At 41.5% G+C, this 24798-nt stretch overlaps 1 protein-coding gene across 1 annotated transcript; it reads right to left on the bottom strand.

The window, feature by feature from the left end:
- Positions 1-1926: 1926 nt before the first annotated feature.
- On the bottom strand, positions 1927-24218 carry ETF1 (eukaryotic translation termination factor 1). Its single transcript, XM_033142811.1, has 10 exons — positions 24088-24218; positions 11576-11751; positions 11353-11492; positions 8997-9135; positions 8188-8378; positions 7265-7394; positions 6202-6357; positions 5705-5769; positions 5427-5574; positions 1927-3790 (listed from the first exon to the last, which is right to left on the bottom strand). The coding sequence occupies exons 1-10, from the start codon at positions 24171-24173 to the stop codon at positions 3708-3710; spliced, it is 1314 nt and encodes a 437-aa protein (XP_032998702.1). The 5' UTR covers positions 24174-24218; the 3' UTR covers positions 1927-3707.
- Positions 24219-24798: the final 580 nt, after the last annotated feature.

The raw sequence follows: 24798 nt of genomic DNA, 5'->3' as shown, positions 1-24798 counted from the left end.
GTGTTGGGTGTATTGTGTTGTTTTGTATGGGATGTGGGTGTTTGTAATTGGTTTAATTTGGAAAATCCCAATAAATTTTTATTTAAAAAAAAACCAAACAGATCTGGTTGCTCTTCTGTTCACGGAATGGGAGGTGCTTTCTGCCAACATCCCCTTCCATATTCTAGCCCAGATCATTCCTGAATCCCTGTCAGATCAGTTTGGGGAGAGGAAAGATGCTGCAGAACAATGGAGGGCACAGGTAAGATAAGATCCAAACCACAACTTTTGTACTATCCTGTACTTTGTGGCTTGGGTTTCCCTCATCTACTTGTGCCACCTAGTGGTTTTGTGAAGTTTGCGCTTGCACATCGTTTAGGGCAGGGTGGCTTCCGACTTTGCAAAGTCGTAGAGTCAAAGAATTGGAAGAGACCCTGAGGATCATCTAGTCCAATGCCCTTGCAATGCAGGAATATACAGCTGTGCGGAGACCCAATCCTGCAACTTCGGCATTATCAGCACCATGCTCTAACGAACTGAGCTATCCAGGGACTTGATTCCAACTGGCCTTGGGTCTTCCTCTGCTTCCTCTGCCAGTAAACAGCTATTCATAGCTCAAGGAGGGCTCTTCCATATCAGGAGTAGCTACTTTGTGGCTCGTCGGCATCCCAACACGCACGGCCAATGGCAAGGAACAGTGGGAGTTGGCTAGCAGTATCTGAAGATCAGCCATCCCTGTTCTATATTGAGACTTCTTTGCTGGGTTCTTGACAGAGTTCATTCCATTTTAGGCCAAGACACAGAAGATCCTGAGGGACTTGGGACTACTTATATTAGGGGTCAGCAAACTTTCTCAGCAGGGGGCCAGTTCACTGTCCCTCAGACATTGTGGGGGGCCAGGCTGTATTTTTTTGGGGGGGGGAATGAACAAATTCCAATGCCCCACAAATAACCCAGAGATGCATTGTAAATAAAAGCACACATTCTACTCATGTAAAAACACCAGGCAAGTCCCACAAATAACGCAGAGATGCATTTTAAATAAAGGACACATTCTGCTCATGTAAAAACACGCTGATTCCTGGACTGTCCGTGGACTGGATTTAAAAGGCGATTGGGCTGGATCCAGTCCCCTGGCCTTAGTTTGCCTACCCATGACTTATATGATCACGGTCAGGGTCCCCTAGCAATTACTGCTTGTCAAGTGTGTCTGGTAGGGACCTTACAGCCACAGAAAAATGTCAAGCCGGATTGTGTTTGTGTCTCAAGCTAAATTATGTCTTTTAATTCTCATGCTGCTGGACGAATACTGCGGCAATTCTGTACCAAACTGCTATCAAGCAGGGCATCCGAGAGGAATGTGTCAACATGACCTAGAAAACAGAACAGTACTGAGTAAAAGAGCTAGTGCAAAGCATTGCAGTGACAGCTACAGACAAATGCCAAAAGGAGTTGTTGTGTGCCAGCCAGTTGCTGCATAATCTTGGAAGTTGCTTATGGCACCTTTAAGGCTAACAAATGTATAGCTTTTCTGAGTCAGAGACCATTTTGGCAACAACGTATTCTGGGGCAGTAGTTTGGTTTGGAAGACTAACCAGCCAATATATGTTCAAAATCCAGCTTTTAGTGGTGCAACAATATACTGGTGTGTTAAAACAGTGTTTCGCAAACTTTGGCCTACAGCTGTTTTTCGACTACAACTCCCCATCACCCCTAGCTAGCAGGACCAGTGGTCAGGGATGATGGGAACTGTTGTCCAAAAAACAGCTTGAGACCCAAGTTTGAGAAACACTGTGCTAAAGGCACTACTGACCTATTACCAGATACACTGGTGCAATTGTTTAGTATCAGGCACTAGCCAACTGTTAGAAAATCTCACTGTTTGGTTCATAGTAACTCAATATTGCAATCCTTCCCCGAGTCAAATAAAATCAGGAATCCAGGGTATATTCTTAAATATGGTTTAATACTCTTCTCCATTTCTGTACATCACAACACCAAGATATCACTGCTTGGGAGCTCTCTGAAGAGGCTATGTAGTATGCAAAAGGCTAGGATTCTCACCCTTTTAATGTGTTTGTGTAAGTGTAATACATATCGGTATATATTGATATACACATCAATATATAATGCAATATATATCACCAGATATAACACATTGATTAAAGAGATACAAAAATTTGGCATCATTTCCAAACTTAAATAGTAAAAATAAAACTACAAAAAAGGAGCTGCATACCCTAAATGTGAAACAAGCAGTATATTCAAAATTGTAAATTTACACCCAATTTTTCTGCTCTTGTCATGTCACAGCAGACCCATTTACAATGGCAAAATCAAAGTGTACTGCTTCTGGAAGAGACTTCACCCTACGTGAACACTTCTTGTGGACAATCACACACACTGCCTGCTTGCGGAGTTATAAAAAGATACAAATTTCTATTGCTCACATTGACAGAAAGTCATTTTGGACCTCTTTTTAAGAATACACTGTGAGGAGGTTTGCGTTAAGACAAACCCTCCCTCCAGTTCAAGTGAGACAGGATTATTGGAACGATATGCAAAGTTTGCCAGCAGGGGAGTTTTACCAATACATGAATGACAAGAGGAAAATGTGAACACAGCTAGGCACTAAAATATCAGAGTATCCTTTAGAAAACCAGACAGTCCCAGGGGGATTCAGGAAAGTGAGCTAACTGCCTTGCGTGAGCGATCCCACAGTGTTTAAAGTGAACCTTTGGCGCCAAGCTTCTAAAAAAAAGAGAACTTGCTAATTTCTACAGATGCTTCACAGCCCCCAGTGCCAAGGTTGACATCAGTCACATTTTGCTAGCTACTTGCATTTAAAGCAGTTTGTGAAATTTTGATGTTAACTCACACCAAGGCAGCTTATGCAGTCCCAAAGCAGAACTAAAAAAACACACCTCCCAAACCCTAGTAAAGAATAGAACCAAGCATAAGAAGCGTTAGCTTGCTTGTGGAAACTGTTTATTGACCGACAAGAGGGAAGAGTGAAGGCCACACGAACTCATAATCCCAATCAAGCCTGCTGAGACCCTGGCATTTCGATTGCCACAAATGAAACATACTTCTTGATTGATACAAGCAGTGCTTTTGCAGTCTAAGATTAAAATGGGTGGAGCTCCCAGGTGGAGTCTGAATTTACACATCACACCTTTAAAAGCTGGCATGCCATAAGGGTTCAATTTCTTTTACTTCCACCACTGTAGACCAAGAGCAATGGGTGCACCTCCTAAGGGTCTTCTTCCGCAGTCTAAGCCAAGAACGCCATGTAAATGGGTCGTCTCACTGCAAAACGCAGCGACTTAATTGCCTCCAATCAATTTAAGAAACAAACCAGTATAATCTATTAATTTTTCAAATGAAGGTTTTACAGCAGTTAATGTAGCATGAAGGTTAAAAAAATCATTTTCATAAAATACAAGAGCAACCAATTTCACCATTAAGTAAAAGTAAAAACTGGGATTTTTTTTTAAATTAGTCCAAAATGGCATTATAGAAACTTAGTAGATTGCTGCTGTACTGACACTATGACAAATCAGTAGGGTTTGCTTCTTTCTTCTTCTTTTAAACCCGGTGTTCTGGATAAAGTTCTGGAAAAACTCCAATTCTAAGGCAGGGATCTGTTTTGTATTCCATCGCAAGCTTTCTCCTTGGGTTGGATGCTGGAGGGGTGAGGCACGTTTTGCCAGACCCAGGTCGACTACCTAGTAGTCATCAAGGTCAAAAAATTCGTCGTCTCCTCCTTGGTATTCCATTCCCTGGAAGTCCACTCGGTACCGCAAGATACCTTTGGAAATAAACGTCAGAAGGAAGATGTTACAAACACTTTGTACCCCGGAGTTGGAAGAAGACTGTACACGTTTCCTTCCCACCTCTATTGATTCCATTTCTGAGAAAGACCTGTGTAAAGCTGCAAGGTGGGGAGAGACCTGTGCATAAGCTGGCAGGTGAATTCTTCAAGTGAGGCATTTAACTGACAAGACTAATCTAAAGTCAGAGGGGGTGGTAAAGAATTATTCCAGCCTGAACAAGCAAGCACTCACAGTCTGACCCAACTGAAGTTGAAATTTGGGGTTCAATTCTGAGAAGTAAAAGGCCTGTTATCTGTAGTGAGAGAAGCCAACATTGAACAAGCCTATACTGTATGTGAAAATGAAGCAGCCCCCCTTTTCTTTTTTGTAACCTTTATTAATCTTTTTTCTTTTTTCCCACGTTTAAGTTTTGATTCGTATGTATCTGCAATATAACTAAAAAACAAACAGACTAAAAAAAAAAAAAACGCCTTTAAATTCCTGTCACCTTGACCAGCGGCCAACAAGAGTGCTGGGAAATTATCACATTAAGTTATTCTCCATCACTTATAAAATATTGAGAGAGATGTGTCCGTGTATGCACTATTGGGGTCTCTCTCTCTGTAAGATGAGTTACTTGTAAACCGATTCCCTCTGTGCTCGGTAGAATGTACGGTTCTGCTCTGGATGGAGCATACAGGACATACTGCCCCAAGGAAAACCATACCCCTTTCCTGGTTACAGGGATTTTCACGTAAATGGAAGCAAAAGGTCATGTGTGCACCCCCCCCCCCAATGCTGCAATTCCCCAAGATTATCCTGAAAAGCTTGTTAACAGACTTGGGAATGAAAGATAGGACCATGGGAAGCATCCACAAGAGAAGGTAGACATAAAGATACAGCAGATCTGTATTGAATCTGAATTTGTTTTTATACATATGCAATCTCATTATTCTATTATCATTTTGAGATATCACAAAGCAGCAGCATGAACCACAACTGCCTCAAACATAGATTGATACTCATAGGACCCTCGTACCTACGGGACTGCTTCTCCTGATATGCCCCGCAAAGACCTTAAGGTCCATAAATAACAACACTTTGGAGGTCCCGAGCCTCAAGGAGGTTAGATTGGTCTCAACTAGGGCCAGGGCCTTTTCAGCTCTGGCCCCTGACTTGGTGGAACGCTCTGTCACAAGAGACCAGGGCCCTGCGGGATTTGACATCTTCCCACAGGGCCCGCAAGACAGAGCTGTTCCACCTGGCCTTCGGCTTAGACTCACTCTGACCCCTTATATGGGATTTGGTATATAAATTTTCCCTTGGTTTTTTTTTTGCTGGCCCATGTAGGACCAGCATTGATAGCTGGCTCGGGTGAATATCTGATGTTTCTTCCCTTTGTAGTCTTGATTTATGGGCTACTACTAAAATGAGGCTGCATTTTAAAGCTGTATTTTAATTAACTGTCCCCCCCCCATTACGTTTTATTGTAATTTATATTTGGTGTTAGCTGCCATGAGCCCAGCCCTGGCCGGGGGTATAAAATCATCATCATCATCATCATCATCATTATTATTATTATTAGTTGTTGTAAGAATTCACACCACTCTGCCATCTGCCCTTTCCAATTACCTCCAATTCCTCCAAATCCTTTCACAAACTGGGATCCTTCCTGTGACTTATCTGTCACGATCTCCAACGTGGCTCCAAACTTCTTGTAGTTGTTAGCAAACCACTCAAGCAGAGGCATGCTTTCTATCAGCTCGTGTTCCTGTCCAGTCTAAAGATGAAAATGGAAGAGAATCGCTAAGCAAATCTATTTCCTGTACTTTGATCAATAGCTAATATGCCAACTGTCTGAGGTTGCTTCATAGCTAACGTACAAAAAAGATGCGGCTTTGCATAAATACCTCTTTATCTGTGAAGTGAGATTTATCTTTTTCTTGTTCTGGTGTCAGATAGAGAATCTTGTCCTCTGTAGTGAGCGGGAAAGAGAGAGAGAGAGAAGTTTAAGAGGCATATTCCCAAAGACAATCAGATTGCACAAGCACCTGACAAATGAAAAGCCAAATGTTATTAAGCTCAGGGAACTATAACACTAGAACATCAATTTTTGTGGAGAGGCATTTTTAGCCCAGTCACCATACTCAGAACAATATGGAGAAAAGGTGCAACTAGAATGCAAGCTGGGCCAAAAAATATTGAGGGATGTGTGAGAAAGCTACTGGCTAGAAGTCTGGACCACCTATCTTCTTTAAGGAGAGAATGTATATGTTCGCTGTGTCCATAAATGCTATCAGTGTGAGCACATCTAAGAGCTAAACTGCTTTACAGTGTGATCTACCCATATTAACATACCATTCCTATTCCCTTAGATCCCAATATTTGTGTAGGGGGAGCTACGTACCTTCTGTGCCTTGGCAATGGAGAACATATCTCATTATATCCAGGTTCTCATAAACTATCAGGATCTCTACTGCTCCCATTTCTAAGGCTTTTAGAGTGTCTTCAACACCAAAACAGTATTTTCCTGTGTCCTGACTGATCTCATCAAAGTATCGGCCTACATTTAAAGAAAACAAGAGAGATGGAAATGAACATGTCATACATATTTTTAATCAGTGCAGACTGGAACACAAGAGCAACTAAATTTCACGAAGATCACCGCGCTGCTGTGACATTAGGGAGACAATGTTGATTATGTTCAGAAAGGTGGAAGATAATTACTTTGGCAGTGCATGGACAGTTGACTCACTGACACTTTCATAGTTATCAGGTTATGCACCTTGTGACCTGGTTCAAAGTCACGCTAAACCACAGCTTAGCATGACAAGAAAGGGTCTTGGTAAGCTTCAGTCTCACTTGCTCCCCATCCCTTCCAGCAATGTTACAAGGAGGAATTCAGAAGTGTTCCATTTTAACAACACCTTGTCAGGTCATTCAAACCTGAATGACTGTGGTTTATTTGAAACATGCCAATTTCAAACAGTGGTTTATGAAGCTGGCTTGTTTAGATTAACAATAGTTATATGATGAGGAATTGACACTAGACATCGCTATCTGTCAATATAATTAGGACTATACATCATATAGATAAGGACTTGTCCCTCACTTCATTATTTAATTAGAATTAGGCATCAGATGTGCTTGACACAATATCCTTTTGTTCTTGCACTTGTTCTGGCTTGGTATCTTAAGTGCAACTGGTGAGTGAGTATGAGATAGATAACTGCTAGACGGCTTCTTTTGTGTATTAGGTGCTGTCTTATAGTATTGTAATACTTGCTAATCAATAAATCACTTTCTTTTTTATCAAAACAATCTGCCAGTCTTCCACCCGCTAGGATCCTGAAGAACCTATTGCCTGCCCCTTGCTCTACACACTAGGCAATACACTCTTCCCAAAATCGCGCTTTACAAACACCTTGAGTGTCATCTTATGATAACAGATTATAGCATTTTATTCATACCTATTAGTTTCTTTTCTTGAATGAATTTCACATTAGATAGGACCTCAGTGGATAATTCAATTGCTTGATTGAATCCATTTTCACCACCATATGAGATGTCAACTAGCTTTAGTACTTTGGACTGCAATCGCTATAAATAAAAAGATGTGGTGTTAGAAGACACATTGCATCAGGCATGAGCAACCATTATGTCTGTTGAATGAAGGCAGCATTCGCTTGGGTGTGATATGTTGGGGGCCAGAAGCCAGAAGCTCTTGGGGGTCAAAACCAGTAGCTGTGGTTGTCCCCTTCTCTTTTTACCTCTAGCCCAATGGACTGCTGGGGGAGAGGGAAGAGCACAAATTGAACTAATAAAGTAAGTTAGAAGCCTATAAAGTTTTACACTGTGAAGTTAACAAAACCTCTGGTTACAAATGAGGTTTCCTCATATTTTATCAATACTAAAATCAGGAGAATCTGGGTAACTAATATCAGGCTTTCACCTTGAAGGCAGTGAAATCCCACCCTCAAAAAAGGGTAGCAAATAACTCTGTTATCATTTCAAGAGTAAATCTGCAAACCCCCTTGATTGTGCAAAGAATGCAAATACATGGGTAGCATTTGGTGAACACCCAGATCTAGACAGAACTATTTGAATGATTCCAATGGTCACATGATGGAACATTAGCGCCTGCACATCTCTTTCAAGCTTCTTCTCAGTTAACGGCTCCTCTTTTATTTTACGTATTCACTGAATAAATATCTATACTATTCTTTGTCAATAACCTCAGATCAGTTTTCACATATAATTAGAATTATCATCATTAAAACTGTAAAGCCCAACATCACATTAGAACCAGTACTAAAATCTGTAGCAAGCCAACAGCAGAAAGCAGTCCCTCATTACAAATGGGCAATTCTCATCAGCCAAAATCCCCATTTACCTGATCAAACATGTCTGACTGACTTAGTTCAGTTTTGAAGTCAGCTGACCCAGCTAAAACGAGACCAGCCACGTTCACCTTGTCGCCAGAAATGAACAGCTGTACAGCCGTTTCTGCTACTTTCCTGACATAGTTGTGCCGCTTCTCCATTCTCAAACGAGCAAAACGCAAGGCAGACTGACCTCCTCTTCCTTTGAGAGACAGAGGTAAAAGCACAGCAATAATGAAAGTTGTTTTCATCCCCGAGTTTTCCCCCCACCCCCATTTTTTAAAAGCCAATGTTTTAGAATTCTTTCATGTACTTTGAAGTGCTTGGACCACATGTTTGTCAAAGCATATAACCAAGTTCACACAAAATACATGTCTATATTAATGTTCACAGAAACTTGTTTCAGTGCAGATTATTATAAATTATGACTCAACTGCAATTACCACAACAGCATTATTGTGTGAGGACATCGTGGATAGTGCTCATCACATGAAGCCAAGCCTATTTAGTGATCATGTTTGCTGCAAAAAGCACTACTACTGGCTGTGTCGAATGACTGCTTTATTAGTGCAATGGCAGCTTTCTGCAAAATCACAAAGCCTTTAAGCAATGGGATGCTGGTCTGTATCGATCTGCAGTATTACTACATTCAAGTTACCCAAATAGCATAGAAAACAATAATTTACGTATGCAATATCCCTCCTTCCAAATGACATGACAGAACTACTTACAAATGTTCCCAATCATGTTCTCTTTCCTTGATAAACAATGATTTGTCCTATCTACTATTAATAATTCTTGAGCTATTTTTACACATTACCATGCTTCTTTGGGAGATCGACTGTGAACTTGTGCAGCACCTCTCTGGTGTTTCCTTGAAGAGTTCCGAAGAGTGCACCACTACCATCTATTACAATAAAACCAAACTTGCTGTCGTCTGACAGTAGTGCTGTAAGGGCCTGAAAATCAATGCAGCAGATGGCAGTGTTATACTTACGATATTCAATAGTTATGGAAAGTCTGCATCAATACGATCAATCTAGGAGGAGGAATGTTCTCCTGAAGGAATGCCTTTATCCCTTTTAGACTCTGAGAATCTATCTTGACTCTCTTCAAACTCATGTAAAAAAACAAGTTAATTATGTTCATCTAGGGCCTTTTTGAATTTAGGAATGCCACTGTTCACTGTGCAGCATCCCTTTAAGCTTGCTAGAGAGAACTGTGAGCAAGTTATTTCTGATTATGATGATGTACAAGCTAAGTAAGGGGAAATAATCAGTAGCCAGCTTGAGGAAGTAGTAAATGGGCAACCCATTAAAAACTCTTCTACAAAAAAAAAACATGCATTGTTTTGTGGAAGGGAAAAGAAAAGCAAGCATCAAAAGAGAAAAAGCTCAAACTGGTGCTTGATGGAGAATGTATTAGTTATACAGTACACAATAAAAGTCTGAAGCTTGCATTTTGTGCCAACCCTGCAATTAATTGCTCACCTAAGGCAATCAGCAATTCTTTAAGTGAGCATCAAACAGGAACATCAAAGCTCAAGAACCATGACAGCAACAAACACCGGTGCAATATGACTGGGCTGGAATGGCCAGCCCAAGGTAGCCAACTTAGCATGACTAGAAACAGTGTTAAGGGTGTGCAACAATTTAAGCTATTAAAAGCCTTTCACAACTCAATTGACTGGCACACTATATGAAAGAACTGGACATTACAAATATGTTCAGAGATGCAGGTGGCTGTAACACTGGCAAAAACCTGCCAGAAATGTATATTAAAAAGGAACCATAAGCATACTGTTACTGTTTTATTTTGATCAATACAGAAAAAGCAAGTTCAAGTATTTCAATCTGAACTGGTGTCGCATGAACACCAGACCTTTTCCAATGATATTTGCTGCACACCTTGGAAACATTGAGCAGGGTTCAACTAACGAGTCCCACCAATCGAAGCCGTGAGCAAAGCCTTCTACTTGCTCAACAGGGCTTCTGCCCCATCCCCATCCCCCCTAAAAATGGCTCAGGGGTGTGTGTGTCATGAGCACCTCTGGAACAGAATGCAGGGGAAGGAGGGGGGGATTTTTTGGTCTGGAAAGTCAAAATGCTTGTGCTGAAGGAATGATCAGAAAAATGTTGAATTTCTCCCAATAGGTACAGTGAGAGTGGGAACTGTTTTTACATCTTCCCCATAACAGTTGCTAATGTAGTGTTTCTCCCAGAAAAGTAGGAGCATAACCAGTGTTTGAAACTCCCATTTTGAGACAGGGAATTTCATTAGCAAGAGCAGCCTCCCCACTTCTAGCTATTCTCTGAAGACGGGAGAAGAGACCATCTTAAGAATATTAGGGGGATGGGCCAGGGAAGGACATGTGAAAAATGAACATAATATTTTAGCTGCAGTTCTTTCCTTTTCAGCTTTGTTTTGTTATACAAAAAGTGTGCCTAGACATTCCATTGTTCCACCCATAACCTAGGTTTAAGGTGCCATTTAGCTCCTAGCTTTCATATCTCTGTTTCCAACACTGAGCATAACACATCACTGACATGGCAAGCTCACAGGCTGATCAAGAAATTGTGTCCCCTTGCTATTGCTGCACAACAATTCTGAATAAACAAGATATCCAATAGTTACCTGGAAAAATTAGCCAATGAATCAGAATTGTTTCTGGACTAAGAAATAACACAATAGCTATCACACATTTTATCTATAATTATGTGTAAGGCCTAGTAAATCACAGTGTTCAACTCCAGGAAAAAAATTCCCTGTATCTCATTGGAACAGTCCACTGAAATCACTTACGTGGTCTGGCATTTTATGTTCTGTAAAAGTCTGCAATTTGCTCAGTTCACAATTACATTTACAACCTTCCAGACAAAAATAAACCTTTGGATCCCAACATTTGTGATGGCTATCAGCCTTTGTTTCTGGAAAGGTCTGGATGCTTGGTGTATAAGTAAACAACCTTGCTTAGTATATTTGTATGTGAACAAAAACAGGAAATCATGTTTTGAAGTAAAATGCACAAGTATATGTTGAATTCAGAAATAGGTTATAATTAACATCTAGTAACCAACACATTGTATACAATAAGTATTCATGAGCATACTGCAAACTGAGCAAAGTTATCATGAGCCAAATTTACAATCTGGCCAGAACTGCAAAATGACACTTACCTCTGTATGGAATTTATTATCGCACAAATACAACGATGTATTTATTGGTTTGAAAGGTTCAAAATCAATGTTCACTTTCTTCTCCTTTCCTTCTTCTGTCACAATTGTTCCACAGTATACAACAAGACCATTTGGAGGTACTGTAAAAAGCAGAGGGTGCAACCTTAGATGATGCCAAAGTGAGCAAAAGGTTATTCATAAAGTAAGCAGAATAACTTTTTACCTTTGTTATAAAGTTTTAGCCGTTGCTGTACAGATGTAATGGCGCCGAGGACTGAAAGGCGATTCACTCGAGATTTAATGTTTGATGCTGTACCAAACTCATCCGCTAACATCTTTGCTACTCGTGAAATCTGGTCTTTGGGGGGAATGATCAATGATATCATGCTGGTGCCATTGCTAGGGAAGAAGGAAAAGAAACTATGTTAACACAAGTTGTGTGACTTCAAGCCTGGAAGAAGTTCAAGACTTATTCTCTTTCCATTATTTGCAACAACCTTTTGGAAATAAGGCCTTCCATGCAGGCCTCTTGCTTATACTGACCACAGGACTACTATGAGCCCAGGCACACACCAAATTGGTAATGTTCTATACAGTGAAATAGCAGGCATGCCTTCTGGGTCAAACTCACCTGATCTGCAGTCCCGGAATCAAGCTGTGGACTGAAGCTTGCCACCCCGCAATTAAAACAGGGGAAGTAAAAGGCTACCTCTTAGAACATACTAGTTTAGCGGTTATAAAGGCTCAATGACAAAGTTAGCTCCCACAGCTTTCTTTGTGCTTCTAGCCTTTGTATAAAGGAAGTTCCACCAGTTATTAGGGAGTTCCTAATATTTCTGGTAAGAATATTTAAAAGTTTCATCACAACTTCTGAATGTTTATGTGGAGAAGCACATTTTTATTCTGATTTGTTTTGAGCCAACAATCTATACCTTTTCTCCAAACAGAAATAGTTCCTATACCTTTAAAGTTGCCTTATCTGAAATGAAATGACCAACCCAGAAGGTAAAGGAAACTTTTGAGGCTACTGCATCTTGAGAAATACCAAGCCACTTCACACAAGCCAATTTCTACATCTAACTACTCAAGGATGCAATGAAAAATCACTTCAATGACAGAATAGTTTTTTCACTTCCTTATGTCATTTTAAAAAAGGATACCAATTGCCATCTTGTGGAATACACTGCTGCCATCTGCTGGTTAAATATCTTATCAGAACAAATTGTGATCAAGAGGACTGATAACAGATCTGTGCTGTCTTAATCAAGATTCAGATTAACTTTCAGCATTCCGTAGTTTCAGTGCTCTAGAAACTGATCCCTGAATACTGTCAATTATTCAGACGATTTGGAATCCTCAGTTGGCTTCAGTAATCAAACACTGTGTGTTGATCAACTAGAACTCAGGCTATCTGGGTATTATCATGCTAAGATAACAGAAAATATGTACAATTACAAAACAGGCTAATGGTAAAATATCTTTAGAAACTACCACAAATAATGTTTTGCCTTTCTAGGACCAAAGTTGTTCTCTCTCTCTCTCTCTCGAGTCACAAGTGAAAAACCAGAAGCATACCTCAGTTAAGGAAAAGCCTCTCCAGAGAAATGTGCCCAGCATCATTCTTGTGGTATTTCCCCCCACTTTTTTAAGCCACTCAGCTCTTTTAAACAACATATGCTTAATGATCTGAGCGTCTCCATTTATAATGTGTGTTCTGTTGCATATTTATGTTAATTATTCTTCTACTTTCTCCGCCAGAATTCATTTATGCTTTTTCAATACTGCATTTCTTAAAAAAATTATGAGCCGACAAGAGAACATTTGCTATTGGGCAGTCATACAAATGCAATTAGCACTGCTTATTATTTAATAATTAAATTATGAAACAAATGACAAAATAACAGCTCATGAGGTCATTATATGGATTACCAAAATGCGGCTTCAAAACACTTTATAGTACAAAACCACACTTCTTACTGCTCCACAACTGAGGGGTTCCCCACAACCACCCAAGGAGCTTCACAAATAGCAATTTAAACCTATGTTGCTTATGTCCAAGTTCAACACTTTCACAAGAGCATATGGGTAAAATTTCAATACAGTACACACATTTGGGAGTTCTCTTGTCCATCAGAGCAGTACAGTCACTAGACCAAATGACTGCTCTCACAACTTATGCAAGCTAGGATATGGATTATCATTAGAGAGACAAAGTGAGTGCCAATTTACTAGCCAAACAGGAAGCTTGTATAAACAGCAGATGCAGCAACACTCCAATCCCATTTTGGTTACTAGGCCACTATAGCAGTTGCCTAGCTGCTGAAATCACACACTGGTGTTTTGACTCCACCCTCGGCAAAGCTTGTTGTGGGTGCTAAGGTACAGAGCAATGACAAATGGGCTACTCTGTTCACTGAAAAGTGCTTTGAGGGCAGGTAGCATATTGTGCAACACAAACTGCTCAGGTTCTAGAATAAGGTTAATGTCAGCCAGAATGTGCAACGGCTCCAATGCTTTCTTACCTAACCCCATCCTCCTCCCACTTTGTATACTGTCTACTAGAATCTGAGGCTGTAGGCAGGAACAGTCCTATGTTTGAATATCTGTATGGTGCTTTGAAAAGTTCAGGTACTTTATATTAGATAAAAATAATTATCTAGCAGCAAGGGCTTCACAAAAGTGGTACGCACACACTGATGGACATCATTACTTATAAATATGTTTTCTAATACAGTGGTACCTCAGGTTAAGAACTTAATTTGTTCTGGAGGTCCGTTCTTAACCTGAAACTGTTCTTAACCTGAAGCACCACTTTAGCTAATGGGACCTCCCGCTGCTGCTGAGCCGCCAAGGCATGATTTCTGTTCTTATCCTGAAGAAAAGTTCTTAACCTGAAGCGTTACTTCTGGGTTAGCGGAGTCTGTAACCTGAAGCGTATGTAACCTGAGGTACCACTGTATATGGATGCAGAGTGGTGATGTAGATTAGAATTTACACAGCTTCGGTTGTTTTTTTTTTTAGTAAAGTGGTTCTTAGCTGTAAATACTCCTCAAAACGTATTGGAGATCATGGTGGACAGCATTTATTTCAGGCGATCTTACAGAAGAGGTAGGCCCAAGGCTACACAGGCCAATAAAAAACTGTGATGGACTGGGAGCATTTCTGCAAGGCTCTGCGCCCCTGAACTATTTCATGAAGTAAGTTTCCATTATGCAACTACCAGCCCATGGTTCTGGGCAACTAAACGAAAAGCATCTGAGCATGTTCTAAGACTTAAGTTTTCCTGATATACCGTAAGACAGTGGAGACCTAGCATGCCATAAAAAATCCCAAACAACCCACTGCTTTACATGCAATGTATTTTTATTTAATACACTTTCTACCTCCACCTTAGGGGTATATAATGCGGCAATAACTGATGGATCCTGGGCCCAGAAGACTGCACACTAAAGCTCCCCACCTCAACGCGCACCATGAAGACACAGAAAGGGGCGCAGATTCATGGAATGCTAAGATGGTTTGAAGTGAAATGTGGAATAATGTTATAATGAAAATGTTAAGCAACAGAGTAGGCACACAGTGAAGTCATAGTCTGAGTACAATCTAAGTGCACAACTGAGTTGTCACCAACAAAGCCATCCTGTTAACACAAAGACCTCTGTTAACCTCTGCAGCAGGCCTACTTCTTCCTCTCTAATTCTTTCAGGGCTTCCCCCCAACCCTCCAGGGTAGATTTGGGAGGAAGCACAGGGCGAGCACAGCGACAGAAAGTCCCATTGCATAGACATAAATTATTGTGCTAACAGGACTTTGTTGGATACTCTCGGATATAATATAAACAGGAGGCACTGGCAAAATAATTCTGGGAAACATAGACCAAGGTAGAACATTTTATTTACAAAACTGCTCATGCGCAAATGGAAATCACTATTTAAAGACAAAAACACAGGATCTGTCTCTGATGTAACATTAAGCTCCCCACAAAAACAAGGCCTACTTTCCTAACACCCCAAAATGTGCAAGTTAAGCATACTAATACCAAAATGTAAGTTTTTATGTATTCTAGCCAACCCTATTGCTTGTGTGAAATAAAACATTTTTTTAAAGCACATTGAAGAATGGAGGTGAGTATATACTCACTCAAAGGTAAAGGGACCCCTGACCACTAGGTCCAGTCGCAGACGACTCTGGGGTTGCGGCGCTCATCTCACTTTATTGGCTAAGGGAGCTGGCGTACAGCTTCCGGGTCATGTGGGCAGCATGACTAAGCCGATTCTGGCGAACCAGAGCAGCGCACGGAGACGCCGTTTACCTTCCCGCGGAAGTGGTACCTATTTATCTACATACACTTTGATGTGCTTTCGAACTGCTAGGTTGGCAGGACCGAGCAACAGGAGCTCACCCCGTCACGGGGATTTGAACCGCCGACCTTCTGACTGGCAAGCCTTAGGCTCTGTGGTTTAACCCACAGCACCACCCGCATCCCTATATACTCACTTAGAGATATATAATTACAGGTGATTCCTAAATATTTAAATAAATTTGAAGGAATGGGTAAGCAATTGCTTGAGAAGGGTCATTTTGGAAGTTGCATTCTGAAAGAGTTGCTAACATCATGCTAGATAATTCCTGCCATCAGCACTAAACAGGAAAAAACATTAGGTAATGCAGCTCCGCTATGGAAGAGTAAGGAAGCAAATACATCAGTCAGTGAGACCAGACTCTCTGAAGGCAGACAAAAGAGAAGTCTGTATTCATACTAAAAATAAGTGGCACTTCAAGTGAACAGAACACACATCTTCTCCAAATTAGGCTTCATGTGATAGCACAGCCATGCTGTGGATGATACAAGTTGGGCACTAGGTTGGCCAAGGCTGTCATGGACAAACAGATTTTCAGCGTGCCTCCCCATCTTATGTTTATAGCTTTCTCTTCTAAGTATCAGAATTTCAACTCCCCATCTCCAAGCCTTATAAGAGTCTAAAGCTCTGATCTGCTAGGCTATTAGCATGCACCTTAGTGTGGTTCCTGCTGAGATAAGCACAACCAGAATGGCACAACCATCCTGCAAGCTTCTAATCAAAGCAGTCACATGGCAAAAAAAAGCCTAGTGCTGGGCAACTCAAGGGTACATGCAACGACCGTTTTAGGCGCATCCAATATGTGTGCGACTATGCTCATGCGCTGAACCTGGAAATGACCGAAAAACGTCACAAAAAGCAGCAGCACAGGGTGTTTTCAGGCTTTTGCAATGGTGTTTCAAATAAACACAATTTCACTTAAATGCACAGTGCCTTGGAACATAACCCCCACTTAAATTGTGAGTTGCCTCTACGAAAGAAAAGGCTTGAAAAAAATGTAGGTTGCTTTTCCCCTCACCACTTAAAAGCCACGCTGGGTTGCATCCTGAAGTGAATCTGCAACAAGTGGAGCTTCCTCAGCAAAGTTGTGGGCCCTCCATAAGTAATCTTAGTTAAAAACTCAGTATCCACTTCCGTATTCATTATATCTTCCAAACAGTTTTTGGAATCAATTCCATGTCAAGTGTCAATATGCTAATTTATTTCAACTATTTATATGCCATTTAATTCCAACAATCTCAAATCAGGAAGACTATATTAAACTTCCTAGATCTTGCTTCTCTAGGTGTGAGCATAGTTGACACAGCAATTTAACCTGCAAAAAGGCAGCAAGGCCCAAGATACAACCTGGGCATCCAGAACGAAATTTGGTCCAGAACAGTACCTGGTGCTTCAAATAGAACGCAGCTCCATTCAAAAGAAAAGGCTTAAGAATGTGTGTTTGTCTGGATTCAAGCTTATTTACAGACATGCCACTGTTGCTTCTGGGTCACAGGAGAATAAGTAGAGCTGGGTGTACATCAACGACACCACACTCCAAACCTCCAGACAGTCCTCCTCAGTAGCTTTATATAGATACTGAACATAGGAGCCAATTTGAAACTGTGCAATTCCCCATATGTTAACTCCCAAGTCCACTATCCTCTGAAGTCATCTTGGAAATAAAGAGTGCAACCTGGCAATCAGGCAGTTCCCAACAAGAGACAATAAATTTTACTTTTGCTCTGGATATCTGTGTTCCATTAACTTTAAGACTTTCCCTGTACTTCAGATACATGAATATGTGCGGAAAGAATAAAAAAGGATCACAGGAGTCAGGACTACAGTGCTTTGTACAGCTTCCTATCCTTCTACATCTACCACAATCCAACTCTAAATTCAGCAGGCCAGCTAATAAAATTTCCATGTGATTTCTTAATACTGTACTTACACAAAAATGTATTGAAGGTGGTAGTGGATTGTATTGAACGTGGATGACCAATTTTATACTTGGGCTACTGTTCAGTCATTGTTGGGGCTTCTTCAAACTGTTCAATTAAAATAGTCCAGTATTTGTACTCCTGAGAAAGGCTATTGTTTATTGGACCACTTAATGGAACAGAGGATTGTATAAGATTTGAAACAATTGTAGTGTTAAATCCAAGCAGTAAATATTATTTGTTGTGGTTTTATAGCTCCTTTGGTAATATTCTCAATGATGAATGTAATGAATAAAGTAAGCAGGATGTAATATATCGCCTATCTAGCAGTAGTGTGCAATAACAAAAATTTAGTATAGGATTAATGTTTGATCTTAGTTGTTGGGGCATGGACTTTGCTTGTCTCGCCAGCTTTGCTCCACACCATCCACCACACAGGAGAAACAAGTCAAGCCCCCTGGTTTAGCCTTATGACTGAATCAATTACTGTGGTTTATTTGGAGTGAAATGAACTACAATTTCTGGATTGAATGCAACGCTAAACCAGGGATTACAGATTGTTTCTACCACATGTGTGTGATGGCTGTTTGGCAGTAATAATAAACATTCATTCTACCACAGGCAAGAGGGGAGAAGCAAAGCAGACAAGATCATGGTATACTATCAACAATGGTTTATTATTATTATTTATTTATTACTTATTAAATCTCTATACCACCCTTCATCCGAAGATCACAGGGCAGTTTACAATATAAAAACACAACGCAGATACTAGAACAAGCAAAAATAATGACCTCCATAGTATTCTTTATTAAATTAATAATTAAATCAATAATTCTGTCATGTGAACTGGGCCACTGTTTCTTTAGGAACTGGAAATTGGTGGTCTGAAATAAGAATCTAGCCTATGAAAGTTTGTCAACTGACTTCATAAATAGACTTCCCCCTTCTCCCACTATTTCAAATTAAGGATTAACTGATAGCCTAACTTTCCATCTAATATCACTCCACCTGGGTTTTAAAGTGGTTGGATTCAACAGAAAGGAGCAAGCAAAATTAGGCATGTGATGCTTGGCAGCTTTCTTACTGATTGGGGCCATAAAGCAAAGACTTGAGTAACATACTGATGAGCTTTACCTCAATTTTCTGATGTGTGTTTGAAAGTTTTCCATAAAGGGATTTATTTCATTTCACAAAATGAAACCGAGTAGTTGCAAAGTTGCAATTTGCTTCCGCCGTCCCCACCCCCGGCCGTGGGGAAAGCAGGAAACAGAGCTGTATCCAACTAAGTTGTATACCAGGGGTCCCCAAACTAAGGCCCGGGTGCCGGATGCGGCCCAATCACCTTCTAAATCCGGCCAGCGGACAGTCCGGGAATCAGCGTGTTTTTACATGAGTAGAATGTGTGCTTTTATTTAAAATGCATCTCTGGGTTATTTGTGGGGCATAGGAATTGGTTCATATTTTTTTTCAAAATATAGTCTGCCCACCCCCCCCCAAGGTCTGAGGGACAGTGGACCGGCCCCCTGCTGAAAAAGCTTGCTGACCCGTGTCATACACAGAGCTAACTTAAAACCTGCAATTTCAATATCTCTTCTCTGAAAATGCAAGGGATTCAATCAATAAATATATTAAATATGTTGGTGTCTCACACATTATTTATTTGTAAATAGTGGAGAAAGGGCAGGAGAAGGGTGAGGTAACTGAAACTCAGTACAAACATATTAAGATTCCAATTGAATTAGGATTATCAGAAAGTTTACCAATTTTTTTTTAAAAAGCAGAAAATCTGTTACCACTGTCAATATAGAGAGATACTTTAATTATGCATATAATCACAGTAACTGATATGCTGTAATAAGTGTACCTAAAACTGTCATCCTGTACTGGTATATTAACAGTTAACAAACATGGGTTGCCTCCTAAGGATCACCAGTAGAGTAGTGCTTATAAATTTGGGACTGCTATTTCCTTCCTCTTGCAGACCTGTGTGCTCCGCTTCCAGGTGATCCCAAGGGTTCAGGGACCCTCAGAAATTGAACAGAATATGATGTAGGGGGTTGCAGTTAAAATCAGAGACACCTACCTCCATGCATGAGCAGAACTGCCTTTCCTGATCACACAAGGAGCCGCTCACACAAGTATTTTATCTTCTGCAAAGCAGTACAATAGCCAATCACCTTCAGTTTCTAAACCCATGAATTTTCTCAATCTTTTCTACACTTGCCCCCCCAATACACTTGTATTTTTGTCAGAATACAAAAATTTCAAAGAATACCTGCAACTTTCTTCTACATAGCCAACAGCATGAGCTGATAGAAATAAAAATAATCAGCATGGTATGATAATTAACTGATGCCACACACAAAGCCCAGAGATGCTTTGGGCTGCCTGGGGTGGATGACTTCATAAAGCAGATTATCAAGAATCTCCACTTGCCAAAAAAGTTTTAAGTTTCCTATTTAATCTAAACCACCACATTTTGGAATGCAGTAAACTGAGAGACCATTTTGCTCCTGCAGTAATCTGTACCCTAACATCAGTTGCTAGGCATTAGAAAATTGTAAAGTAAAGAGACACGAGAAAGGCTTTTCCCACAAGACACAGCACATTCAACAATGATCTTAATCCTAACATGCATTTAACAGGGTACAAGTTCAGCAAGTTCACCACAAACAATTAAGTCCAGTTCCTCAAAGCAGGACTCACAGCAGCATGCAAAAGGTTATGCAATTATCCTCAGCTATATATACACGTCTTTTAAAAAGGCAGTTTGAAAAATTAACATTAGGATCTGCCTCGAGTCTTCTTAGGGTCATGGCTTTTTCTTTTTATAAACATACCAAGTGTAATACTTACTGAAAGGTTATGATCAGTGTTCAAAACTCCCATTGTTCTAGGCGCATTTTGCGACAGGGAATTTCATTAGCGCAAACAGTTTCTGAACTCTGGGCACAGTACTGTGCTTAAGATTTCAGATTAAAACTGCAGAGTGGAAGGAAAGGAGGACCTTTTTCTGCCTCCCCACTTCCAGCTACTCTCTGAAGACTGGAGAAAAGACCCTCTCAAGAATATTTGGGGGTGGGCAGGGGAAGGAATATCCCATGTTAAAAATGAACATTTTATTTTAGCTGCAGTTCATTCATTTTCAGCTTTGTATGCTTGTTATAAATAAGCACGCCTAGACATTCCGTTGCTGTTCCCGTAACCTGGGTTTAAGGTGCCATTCAGCTCCTAGCTTTCATATCTCAGTTTCTAGTACTGGTTATAATTCTGATACTATTCTTTTTAAGCTTGCCAAAAATTTGGGCAAGTTCATCTATACTTGAAGGTGAGGGCATAGCTGTAAGGATTGTGAAACCTTAGTATTTGCTACACTGTATTCAAAACTCAGAGCCTCAACCTCAAAAGTTTTCCTCCAGCCTTTTCCCCAAATTAGCAGTGAAATCTAATCAGGCATGTAACTGGAATGTAATGTTTATTAAAATTTTGATACATGGCAACGAGGCCATATGGAGTATGCAATGCCACACACACACAAAAACCGGATGGGATTCAGACAGAATATCCCACATGTGGCGTTTTGGAAGCTACTCCTACTTCAGATACGCACAATCATTTCTAAAGTCCCAGTACTGTGTGGCACATTCCACGCACTGAAAGACACCATCCTGGATCATTCCTTCTTGGCTTTTCAGTTTTCACAGTTAGCTTTTTATTTTGAAAACACACGACACATTCTTACTGCCCTTATTATTTGCTTGTGAGACTATTAACACCATACTCCAGAAATGTCAACCTGAAGTCTCAGCAACCTAAAATTCAGTACAACAAGCATTAGTAATGATAAGCAGACCTTCTCATGTTGCTTTTTGACTGCTATCAAAGTTTACTATCTGGAAAGAGTATCCAATCAACTACCAACACAGAAATTATTATTATCAACAATTAACCAGTAGGTGGGATCCAGGGAGCCCAGTACACATGCACAGAGCACTTCACTTTGGAAAGGCTTTTTAGATGTCTGCCACCAGAAGGAGGGAGTTTCCTTGTGCAAGACACTGTCTGTGGCACTCCGTATCCTGACGTTGGCCACTACAATCTAAGAGAATTTTCACCTCACTTCCCAAGCTGCTACAAACACTTAGAGTTTGTAAACAATTTGCATTCCTTGTCTCCCTGACACATGTTCAATAGTGAACACTTCTTTTCAGTGGCAGCACATTAAGTGCCAGCAGTCTCTCTGGCATGTGTATTCCATGTTTCACATAATCCTCCAACATGGGAAATATAAGGTTGCCTATAAAATTAATGTTTGCACTCTGTGTGAAGAATAATTGCTAATATACTGAAAAGAGCCAGTAATTTCTCATTAGACATAAGCAGTTGCCATTGAATCAGGCTACTAGATCATCTATACCACTGGGATTTAACTATAGACTCCAAACAAGGTACAATAAATCCATAATGAAGAGTAAAGTGTCCAGCTCCTTTAGCAAATATTCTACTTGGATTTGGAGCTCTGAGGCTGGGCATACACAAAATAAGGTAACAAGAAAAATGTTTCTGAGAATGTATCAATGATATACAGGCATAATCTGCACAAGTTTCCACTAGAGTGTATCAGTTCTGAAATTTGATGTCTAGCAACCTGTCCAGTCACACAGCAAACACTAACTTCATTTAATTCTAAAATGAGAACAAGAGTTTAATGAACAGAGCACTCATGTGTGGGTACCATGTGCCTTTTCCTAAAACCAGACTGTCTGTCATATTACTTGCTTTCAGCTCAGTACATAAAAACCTACAAGGGCAAAAACATGTTTTTTTTTGGGGGGGGGTTGATTTAACTTCACCACAAAACACACAGCAAAGTGGCAAATGTAAAGTTCCCATGTGAATTTAGGAGGGTCATTTATCTGGTCTATGCTTTTCTTTGGCAGCTGAAGAACCACAGAATCATACAATTATAGAGTTGAAAGGGATCTGAAGGCTCATCTAGTCCAACCCCCTGTAATGCAGGAATAGGCAGGTGGCATGCATGGAATTTATAGCTAAGTAGTCTCCCTCATGAAGGGCCAACCAATTCTAGCTGGCTTTTATAGTGAGCTACTATTTGTGATCCCACACCACTCCCAAGTCCTTTGGCACACAGATAATTCAGAAGAAAGGCATCACTCTCACTTCATGATAGGCTTGAGAGACAATTCAGTATCACCAAAGCACAGCACCTCCCCTCTCTCAAGTCATCCATGAATGTGGGGAGGAGGAAATAGGCATGGCCTGTTCTTCCCAACCAGTATAAAGTGAGACTCTCCCACTCTCTTCGGTGCATGGAGAACTTCAGAGCTCTGAAATAAAAACAACTGCCACAAAGGCTATTACCACCTGGTGACCCCCTGATAATCTCATTTGCAGGCCTTCATTCCCCATTACGGTTCTTTATTAGGAAAAACTAAGCACACAAAAAATAGTCCTCCAAATATGTACAATACAGTGAGAATGGAAAGGAAAACTGCATAAGGAAACATAGCTTTATAATCAGGAGGCTGCATTTTTGGCCCAAAATTAATCTCTATATAAACAAAGACATTAGTGTGGTATTTTTTAAAGTCACCCCTCCTTCACAGGTGAGTGTGACTACAAAGCAAGCCATAGCATGTAATTCAGTGAAAGAGGAACAATGTAGCCGAAGACAACATAAGGCAGAGAACTGCACCTCACCTATATACATCTCTCTACTAAGAATGGAAAATTTTAAAGAAACCCAAGAGTAGTGGAATGTCTCCACTCCAGATGACGAAATGCAGGGAATGGGGTGGGGTGTGGGGGTAAGATGACTCTTGGTACCAAGAGACAAAGCTAAATACAGCCTTTGAAGCAGGGCCCAAGTCACGCTAACCCACATGCTTCACATTCATTGTTTAGGGATTCAAGGTTGGGAACTGGGCACTCAAAACATTCACCTTTCTCTTCTTAGGTGCCCAAGCGGGACAAGCCCACCCACAACCCTTCCCTTTGCCTTCTATGCACCTGTAGCTCCATATGGGCCTCGGCCTCCCAAAAACAGAGGCAACAGGAAGAAAGGCCTAACTCTTGGGGGGGCCACCCATATGTCTGAACTGAATTGCTTTATACAGCTTTCTGAAAGGGGGGGAGTTGAAGGTTTCCACACAGGTGACACCCACATGACTGAATAGTTCTCCATACAGGAGAGCGAACCAACCCAGTTTTGAAAGGAGGGGGGTGGGGGGAGAAGACTTCAGCCTGGCTTTCTCCGTTAAATTTTAAGCTTTCTATACAGAGGCGATTATTATTTTTTGGGAGGGGGGAGGGGAGGCGAAGCGACTCCTGTTCCATCTCCCCCTCCCCCCCCACCACTTTATAACCCGAAACTGAAGGTTTCTTCCACCCCCACCCCCGGCGAGAGAGCCCAGGCCCTTCCCCGCCCTCACCCGCGTGCCGCCTCGAGGCTCTTGATGAGCTTCTTGATCTTCCAGATTTCCACGTTCCTGTCGGCAGCGCTGGGATCGTCCGCCATCTTCTCCCTCCTCCTCCTCCTCCTCCTCCACCGCCCCTCCTGCGGCTGTTCAAGTCAAGCGCCAAGGCCGCCGCCGCCGAACAGAGAAAGAGAGAGGCGAGGAAAAAAGAGAGAAATGAGAACGGAGCCTCGGCTGAGGTAAAAGTAAAAGCCGTCCCCTCCCAGCTCAGGCTAGGCTAGGCTAGGCCCGCCCCGGTCTCCCGTCACCCCGGGAGTGCGGCCACCACAAGCCCAGCCAAGCGCTCCTCTGAGGCGAAAGAACGGGCGGGTGAGAGCGCGCGCGCGCCTTTTTACCTCAGGCCTCGCCGCCGCCGCCGCCGCCTCCCTTCCCTTCCTTCTCCGGTCGGCAGCGAAGGGCTCCTCGCGACGGCGCCTGTGACGTCGCTGACCGGCTTCTTCCTTCCTTTCCTTTCCGCCTCCCTCGCTCGCTCTCGCCCCCTCCCTCCTCTCCTCTCCTCCTCTCCTCCGCGCTGCATGTGTTGCAATGGCCTCACATGGGGCTCCTGACGTCAGTTCCGGTCCAGCACTCACGCAGTGGAAGAGGGGAGGAGGAGGAGGGGCAAGTATGGAAACGCGCGTGCGCGAGGCGGAGGAGCGAGCTTTCCGCCACTTCTCCTCCTTTCAT

This window comes from Lacerta agilis, chromosome 3 (assembly GCF_009819535.1).
Source record: "Lacerta agilis isolate rLacAgi1 chromosome 3, rLacAgi1.pri, whole genome shotgun sequence".
NCBI classification, from domain to species: Eukaryota; Metazoa; Chordata; class Lepidosauria; order Squamata; family Lacertidae; genus Lacerta; species Lacerta agilis.
The sequence above is the reverse complement of the archived record's forward strand: the minus strand, read 5'-3'. Positions and strand labels throughout refer to the sequence as shown.

What these genes read in the sequence shown, in the direction of transcription:
- ETF1 (XM_033142811.1), bottom strand. Translation starts at nt 24,173, where the DNA reads ATGGCGGACGATCCCAGCGCTGCCGACAGGAACGTGGAAATCTGGAAG. An exon ending in AGTCAGACATGTTTGATCAG is followed by an intron (nt 7,395 to 8,187) that starts GTAAATGGGGAT and finishes TTTTATTTATAG; the next exon opens with CGATTGCAGTCCAAAGTACT. An exon ending in AGGATTTGGAGGAATTGGAG is followed by an intron (nt 3,791 to 5,426) that starts GTAATTGGAAAG and finishes TTATTTCCAAAG; the next exon opens with GTATCTTGCGGTACCGAGTG.